Consider the following 9,362-nt stretch of genomic DNA (forward strand, 5'->3'; position numbering starts at 1 on the left):
GACTGAGTGTGAATGAATGTGGCCTTTCTCACATACATTCTTCAAAGCAAACACCTGATCCACACATCCTCTACCACTTCTAAAACCACACTGCTCTTCCCCAATCTGATGCTCTGTACATGCCTTCACCCTCTCAATCAATACCCTCCCATATAATTTACCAGGAATACTCAACAAACTTATACCTCTGTAATTTGAGCACTCAATCTTATCCCCTTTGCCTTTATATAATGGCACTATGCAAGCACTCCGCCAATCCTGAGGCACCTCACCATGAATCATACATACATTAAATAACCTTACCAACCAGTCAACAATACAGTCACTCCCTTTTTTTATAAATTCCACTGCAATACCATCCAAACCCGCTGCCTTGCCGGCTTTCATCTTCTGCAAAGCTTTTACTACCTCTTCTGTGTTTACCAAATCATTTTCCCTAACCCTCTCACTTTGCACACCACCTCGACCAAAAGACCCTATATCTGCCACATTCAGACACATTCAACAAACCTTCAAAATACTCACTCCATCTCCTTCTCACATCACCACTACTTGTTATCACCTCCCCATTTGCCCCCTTCACTGAAGTTCCCCATTTGTTCCCTTGTCTTACGCACTCTATTTACCTCCTTCCAAAACATCTTTTTATTCTCCCTAAAATTTAATGATAATCTCTCACCCCAACTCACATTTGCCCTCTTTTTCACCTCCTGCACCTTTCTCTTGACCTCCTGCCTCTTTCTTTTATACATCTCCCGCTCATTTGCATTATTTCCCTGCAAAACTCGTCCAAATACCTCTCTCTTCTCTTTCACTAATAATCTTACTTCTTCATCCTACCACTCACTACCCTTTTTAATCTGCCCACCTCCTTCGCTTCTCATGCCACGAGCATCTTTTGTGCAAGCCATCACTGCTTCCCTAAATACATCCCATTCCTCCCCCACTCCCCTTACATCCTTTTTTCTCACCTTTTTCCATTCTGTACTCAGTCTTTCCTGGTACCTCCTCACACAAGTCTCCTTCCCAAGCTCACTTACTCTCACCACTCTCTTCACCCCAACATTGTCTCTTCTTTTCTGAAAACCTCTACAAATCTTCACCTTCTCCTCCACAAGATAATGATCAGACATCCCTCCAGTTGCACCTCTCAGTACATTAACATCCAAAAGTCTCTCTTTTGCGCGCCTATCAGTTAACACATAATCCAATAACGCTCTCTGGCCATCTCTCCTACTTACATATGTATACTTATGTATATCTCTCTTTTTAAACCAGGTCTTCCCAATCACCAGTCCTTTTTCAGCCCATAAATCTACAAGCTCTTCACCATTTCCACTTATAACACTGAACACCCCATGTATACCAATTATTCCCTCAACTGCCACATTACTCACCTTTGCATTCAAATCACCCATCACCATAACCCGGTCTCGTGCATCAAACGTATATATATATATATATATATATATATATATATACGACACGCAGGGAATACGTGGGAAGTATTCTTTCTCCCCTATCCCCAGGGATAAATATATATATATATATATATATATATATATATATATATATATATATATATATATATCTCGGAAAGCAAAAATGGGTATGTTTGAGGGAATAGTGGTTCCAACAATGTTGTATGGTTGCGAGGCGTGGGCTATGGATAGAGATGTGCGCAGGAGGATGGATGTGCTGGAAATGAGATGTTTGAGGACAATGTGTGGTGTGAGGTGGTTTGATCGAGTAAGTAACGTAAGGGTAAGAGAGATGTGTGGAAATAAAAAGAGCGTGGTTGAGAGAGCAGAAGAGGGTGTTTTGAAATGGTTTGGGCACATGGAGAGAATGAGTGAGGAGAGATTGACCAAGAGGATATATGTGTCGGAGGTGGAGGGAACGAGGAGAAGAGGGAGACCAAATTGGAGGTGGAAAGATGGAGTGAAAAAGATTTTGTGTGATCGGGGCCTGAACATGCAGGAGGGTGAAAGGAGGGCAAGAAATAGAGTGAATTGGAGTCATGTGGTATACAGGGGTTGACGTGCTGTCAGTGGATTGAAGCAAGGCATGTGAAGCGTCTGGGGTAAACCATGGAAAGCTGTGTAGGTATGTATATTTGCGTGTGTGGACGTGTGTATGTACATGTGTATGGGGGGGGGGGTTGGGCCATTTCTTTCGTCTGTTTCCTTGCGCTACCTCACAAACGCGGGAGACGGCGACAAAGTATAAAAAAAAAAAAAAAAAAAAATATATATATATATATATATATATATATATATATATATATATATATATATATATATATATATATGTATATATATATATATATATATGATACAGCGCTGGTGGCTGATTCATGTGAGAAACTGCAGAAGCTGGTGACTGAGTTTGGTAAAGTGTGTGGAAGAAGAAAGTTAAGAGTAAATGTGAATAAGAGCAAGATTATTAGGTACAGTAGGGTTGAGGGTCAAGTCAATTGGGAGGTGAGTTTGAATGGAGAAAAACTGGAGGAAGTGAAGTGTTTTAGATATCTGGGAGTGGATCTGGCAGCGGATGGAACCATGGAAGCGGAAGTGGATCATAGGGTGGGGGAGGGGGCGAAAATTCTGGGGGCCTTGAAGAATGTGTGGAAGTCGAGAACATTATCTCGGAAAGCAAAAATGGGTATGTTTGAAGGAATAGTGGTTCCAACAATGTTGTATGGTTGTGAGGCGTGGGCTATGGATAGAGTTGTGCGCAGGAGGATGGATGTGCTGGAAATGAGATGTTTGAGGACAATGTGTGGTGTGAGGTGGTTTGATCGAGTGAGTAACGTAAGGGTAAGAGAGATGTGTGGAAATAAAAAGAGCGTGGTTGAGAGAGCAGAAGAGGGTGTTTTGAAGTGGTTTGGGCACATGGAGAGGATGAGTGAGGAAAGATTGACCAAGAGGATATATGTGTCGGAGGTGGAGGGAGCAAGGAGAAGAGGGAGACCAAATTGGAGGTGGAAAGATGGAGTGAAAAAGATTTTGTGTGATTGGGGCCTGAACATGCAGGAGGGTGAAAGGAGGGCAAGGAATAGAGTGAATTGGAGCAATGTGGTATACCGGGGTTGACGTGCTGTCAGTGGATTGAATCAAGGCATGTGAAGCGTCTGGGGTAAACCATGGAAAGCTGTGTAGGTATGTATATTTGCGTGTGTGGACGTATGTATATACATGTGTATGGGGGTGGGTTGGGCCATTTCTTTCATCTGTTTCCTTGCGCTACCTCGCAAACGCAAGAGACAGCGACAAAGTATAAAAAAAAAAAAAATATATATATATATATATACGTTGAGATGTATAGGTATGTATATGTGTGTGTGTGTGTGGACGTGTACGTATATACATGTGTATGTGGGTGGGTTGGGCCATTCTTTCGTCTGTTTCCTTGCGCTACCTCGCTAACGCAGGAGACAGCGACAAAGTATAATATATAAATAGATATTTTATCTATTCATACACTGTATGTGTATGTGAGTGGATGTGTCTTTCTTCATCTGTTTCTTGGTGCTGCCTCACTAATGTGGGAATCAGCTATCAAGTATGAAAACGAAAGTAATCCCCTCCCTTGAATAGCTATAATATTGATTTTTATCCTCATATGTTATTTTTGAAAAGTCAGGTGTACAAACAACTTTGGAGCCCCGATTAACTTCTATCAATCTACCTTTGTATCTATATCTCTGATGCCCATTTCCTTTGAGAACTCCCTCAAGGGGGTGGCCTCAGCAGAAGAGTCTCCATGACTGTCGAAACTCCAGTGCAACCTTTTAGCCTTTTGTACCTCACCCTTGATAAGCTGCTGGTAGAGGGCAACTCTAGCACATTGTTTTTAGAGACTTCTACCTAATTATCCTACCAACTATTGCTAGTCAGTGTGCTTATGTAATGTTTCTGCTAAGTGTTCCAACCTAATACTTTTACCTTATGCTCCTATGTACTTCTACTATCTGATGTATCTACCTAATGCTCCTGTCTGACATTCCTGCCTACTACTTCTTTCTTACCATTTTGCCAAAAGGCAGGGCTAGCACACAGTGCTCACTGCAGGAAAGTCTAGAGTTACAAAGAATGAGTTGTGTAAGTGTTGTCAAGCATTATATATGACAGATATTGTATGGTTCTGGATAGGAAGCCAACAGTTCACTTGTGGGTGAGGCAGAAAGAAAAGTCAGTTACCTGTGTCATAGGAGTGCAACTTGACAGCTACTGAAGTACTGGCTCACTACACATCCATCTCTAACCCTCCGAATATCCAGGTGGGTAGTACTGGTAAGAGACCTACCAAGTACTACCTACTTATACTTTTTTTTCTTTTACTGTTTTGACTGAGATGACCTTGGATGGGGCATATTTTGCCTGTGCCATGTCAGTAACAACAAAAAAGGGGGATTAGATATGTTGATTTATTGTCCAAATGAACATATCCAACAGGTATTGAGTTTTTATGTCTGAGGCTTTTGCAGTCTTAGCTCAGATATGAGACATTTAGAAGTTAAACCCATTGTCTTATTTCAGTAGAGAATACAATTAACTTTCATTCTTTTATAACCTAGTGCTAATGATGGTGAAGCAACTTCAGAGGAAGAAGGATTGGAGTGTGAGCCAGAAGCTGATCCCCTGTAGGAAGGTATGGAAATTATGGAAGATGATGATAGAGCTGACCAGGATGGCAGTGCATAAAAGCTATGGTGGAGCTGTTGGATCTGAACTGTTGGAGCATATTATTTATCCAGCTTCCCATCTTAAGGCTGAAGATCATTTTACACATTTCAGTCACGTCAGAGAACTGGCATATTCATTCATTGTTAAGTTATGCTGTTTCCTCTATACCAAGGTGGTTTCCTTCGTGGATGAAGAGGTTCACTAGATAGGACCCACAGGAGTGACTGGTGTATTTGCCAACCCTGGCATGCAGCTTTGACATGGATCTTTAGTTTAACCCAAGTAGAGTCTCACTCATTCAAACATATGTGTAATGCATTTAAGGATATTTTAAATGATGATGGCACAAAAATATGAATGTAGATTTAGTTATAAGAGTGGAAAAAAGTTTAAAAACTCATGAACCATCAAATCAACCAGGTCCGAGTGAGTCACCTTCAAACTTGTGCAGGAAAGTTTTGTTAGGAGACAAGCACAGTTGCAGATTTTATGATGCTGCGTAATCATTCAACCTTAGTGTCTGCTGGGTCCTGTCAAATGATACAATAGATCTGTTTACACTAAAATCTGAAAACTGTGGCTGAACTTTGCAAAAGGAAACCAAGGATCTGGGCATGGAGTGTGGTGCAACTAAGGCAAAGAAAATGACGTTACTGATGGCTCCAAGGATAACATTCTTACAAATGTTTCACAGGGTACACATTAAACATTTATCTTGTATAGCAGCAGCACATTATGTTCATATACTGCTGTATGTACTGTATATAAAATTTTATTGTACTTTTGTTTGATATTTAGAATATTATTATGTCTTTTGTGGTTGGAAACAATTACTATTCCACTTTGAGTTCAATAGCCTTTCAATGTTGTAGACTGAACGATGCCTAATCTGTAAAAAAAGAAGAGGAAATTATGGGAATTGGTAGTCTCTTTATAAGATTTAGTTGAAGCATTTAGAAAACTGTAAGAGTTGTAGTTGTGGGTAGTAAGATCATGGTGAAAATGATTTGTATGTTTGCAGTGGATGACAGGTACATGGGAAGTATTGTCACCATTGTATGTTATTTACCATATTGCAGTGGGCTCGGTACTAAATGTTGGGAATGGGTGAGTCTCTACTGAATCTGTCATTGTACCCATACAGCAGGTAACGCCATAATAGGTAAAATTGCATGAGAGTGAATGCAGTATTGGTAAATTTTAAGCAGGTAACTTTGTACAGAGGACATCAAAAAGTGTTGCCAGATGTAGTAATCCCATGCCATTGTTGGGAAATTTTTCTTTTTTTTAAGATGGTTATTGCCAATTTAGGGAATAATGACTTGAACAGTTTGTTGTGATTGCCTTATGAATTTCAATGTGCTGTTAAATCATGATTCATGTAATTAGTATATGTAGCACTTCAATCTGACATGAGCCAGATGTAACATTTAAGTCATATTGTGAAGCAGAGGAATAACTGTAATGAATCTGCAAGGCTCTATTAGAATTATATTATTATTTTTTCCCAAGAGTTTATGCAATCAAATATCCATATCATTGCATACACCTTATATTATTGATAAGGTATTTGGTTTTTCTATCTAAAGAGATCACCTTTGTTTAGGTAAATGATGGAATTAGATAACTAATTTAGTATTAAAATAATTTACTAGTTTTGATTACTGATATCAGTAGTTATATACCCTTTCACAGATTCCTGGTAAGGGGTTTGTTCAGGTAATCCTACCAAGTGAAATTATGCTTCCGTTCATGGTTGCATTGATGTAGTTTTCTTCATTCTTAAAATCTCTGTCTCTTTAAAAAGAAAAAAAAAATGGCTCTTTTGGGTGTTTGTGCCTGCTGACATTCACTTCCCTTTCCAAAGAATTATTATTTTGAATTTTCAGGATATGTGCTTCACAAATGCTGTAAACCAAAACAAATGAAATATGGTTTCAGCCCTAAAAGTAGGGAGTAAGTCTGATGATTCATCAAGTCCAGGATAGATCAAGGTCACTGTGAAATATAACTACATCTAAGAAGTCCAGTGGCATTTTGTGTCTAGAGGAGAGAGCTGACTTTCAACTATGTTTGCTTCTAGTAAGTTGCAACCCCTGCAGTTATTGTATGGGAGAGTTTAATTTTGGATTACTCATTTGTTATTAAAGAACACATCAGACATATTTGCATCTGAAGGAGTGTATTTGATGAAAATGCAAACTGCAGGATGATTAGCATAATATATCAGGTGGCACAGTGTTCTTTAATCATACCATAATGTCATTATCTTGCATCTTCCCATTTTGTCTGTCCTATATAATGTTTGCTGTTTCCCATGCAAAGTGGGAAGACTTGAGAAGTAACTCTCCTCAACATTTTGGTCATTTTCCATTTTCAAAACTCGTGAATTGAATAATTTTGATCTGGTATGAATTTGTGAAATATTACCAGAGAATTTTGCATGTTGGTTTAGATATTGCAGAAGTGAAGCAGTCGTTAGGTGCTTTCACAATAAAGTTACAGTTTCATGTGAAGAGGAGAGTGACCTCAGTTTACATTCATGAAAGTAAACCTGGATATGGGAAAAAGTAATGATATGGAAATGAAGAATGAACATTATTAAGGATTGTATAGAGTATGCAAATGTATGGCAGATAAATTTTAGTTGAGATAACATTGTGAATGTGGCCCAAGAAGAGAAACCAGCTTTCATGGGCAGCCTATGTCATCCTCTCATAAAGTGATTATTTGATAATTTATCATCACAAGTTGATGTATTTTACAACTGCATAAATCTTTGTATTAGAGGGGGAGCAATACTGGATGAATTGTCCAAGAAGTGATCGGAATTTATATGTAGAGACTCATGTTACCTGGAACCCCCTTGATGGGAGTTCCTGGAGGGAACAGGCATCAGAGGTATAGATAGATAAGAACTTGTAGGAAATTATGTTTAAGCCACACTGCTGGAAATGGAAATGTCAAACTGGATATAGTTAAGAGGGATTTTATATGAGACAACATACAAGTCTTCAGTCAAACTATACTGTCGCTGCTGCTCTTTATGGTGAGAAACAAATTAATTGGTTATCAGCATTTTGTATTTCAAGACTACTGTTATAAAAGTGTGAGGTGTTGGAATTCCATGATCTAGTAATCAGACTCAATGGTTTTTGCAGAGGAATATCTGTCATTTTGGCAGAATCTAAACACGAACAGGATTAAAAACAAAAGCAGAATTAGTGCATGTACGATGAAGAAAACAGTGCCAATGTTTTGAGTTATATGAGCTAATTACTCTTACCTGTGAATACCTGAAAATCTTAAAAAGAAAGACAACCTGAACAGAGGCAGTGTTGAAAAAGTTTCTCATTATTCATGACTACAGTTATTGGTAATTTTTAGAAATAAGTTTTCAGTAAAAAGTACTGAGTTGTTGGAAGGATGTTAAGAAATTGGTAAATTTCCAAGTTTAGCTTTGTTCTTCCTTTTATTTGACATTTATAGGAATATACCTTCTTCCTTTTATTTGACATTTATAGGAATATACCATTGGAAATGGCGTTAGGATATCAGTAACAGCAAAACTCTTTTAACGTGAAAGTTAAACAAAATGGTGATATTGTTATTTGACAAATTTTAGTACATTATTGAAATATCAAGTAAATTGTGATTTGTTGTACTTGTGTAATTGTGACCAAATCAAAGTTCTCTGTAGTGGCTACTGCATCATATGATGCTGGAAACCATGATCGCAAGAAGTTCTTGTGTACCATTGAAAGATAAGCAAATCTCCTGTTTGAAATTGTCGTGGTAACACCAGGAAGCGAGGCATTTTACTCAAATTTGATATGGGTGTTAATGCTGATTTACAGGTAATCTAGATATTTGTAAGATTTTATGATTCTGAGGACTCCTTTTATGCAAAATAAAATTAAGATAAACCTATTTTTATTACATCCTCAGACTTCAGAGAAAGTATTGAAAGGGGTCTAAGGAATGAATAGTGAAATGGGAGATGCAGTAGAATATTATCAGGTGTGATCATGAGATTTTTGATATTATACTTGAAATAACTGTTGGCCATTAACGTACTTGAGAAATCAGTGCATTGATAGAGATTGTAATCACTAAGTAGAAACTGGAGAGTTATGATATATATGTGGTAAGATGATTTAGTTATGGTGGGTTTTCACTACCTCCTGAAGGTAAGATGAGTGGTTTGAAAGAAATAAGATAAGTGGATGTCAATGTGGGTTTCATGGAGAGTATGGTATGGTCGGAGACCTCTGTAAACTGTGCTAGAGTTGCCTTCTACCAGTGGCCCGTTAAGAGTTAGGCAATAAAGGCTAACAAGCTTCACTGGAGTTCACTCTTTATAGAGACCTAGTTGGGCAGAAGAATGAATGTACATACCAGAACCAACAGCATCACGAGGAAATACTTTATGCTTCTTACAGAAGTCTAAAGATCGTTATTGCTTTGGATTTAAAGTACATTACAGTTTCCCAGTTCCCTCCCTTGGGATACATGCCACTGTGTTTTACATAATGTTTTGCATGTATGTATACGAGATGTTTAAGAATTTTAAGATTTTGTTAACATAATTACTGGTGTGATGAATAAGTAGAATTTATAAAGTAGGGAGGATGTACACACCAATTACTTTATTGAAGCCCTGTTGTTAGTGTG

General features: G+C 38.2%; 1 protein-coding gene across 8 annotated transcripts in view; it reads left to right on the plus strand.

The window, feature by feature from the left end:
- The window catches only part of LOC139748254 (uncharacterized), an 81,110-nt gene extending 72,496 nt beyond the window's left edge, over window positions 1–8,614 (plus strand). For 5 of the 8 annotated variants that reach the window (XM_071661170.1, XM_071661171.1, XM_071661175.1 and 2 more), the window contains one exon: window positions 4,580–8,614. In XM_071661170.1, coding sequence (XP_071517271.1) covers window positions 4,580–4,649 — 70 coding nt within the window. In that variant the 3' untranslated portion in view covers window positions 4,650–8,614. The remainder of the gene's footprint in view (window positions 1–4,579) is intronic. The other 3 variants (XM_071661172.1, XM_071661177.1, XM_071661178.1) reach the window with 1 other exon arrangement.
- Window positions 8,615–9,362: the final 748 nt, after the last annotated feature.

Source organism: Panulirus ornatus, chromosome 73 (genome assembly GCF_036320965.1).
Source record: "Panulirus ornatus isolate Po-2019 chromosome 73, ASM3632096v1, whole genome shotgun sequence".
NCBI lineage: Eukaryota > Metazoa > Arthropoda > Malacostraca > Decapoda > Palinuridae > Panulirus > Panulirus ornatus.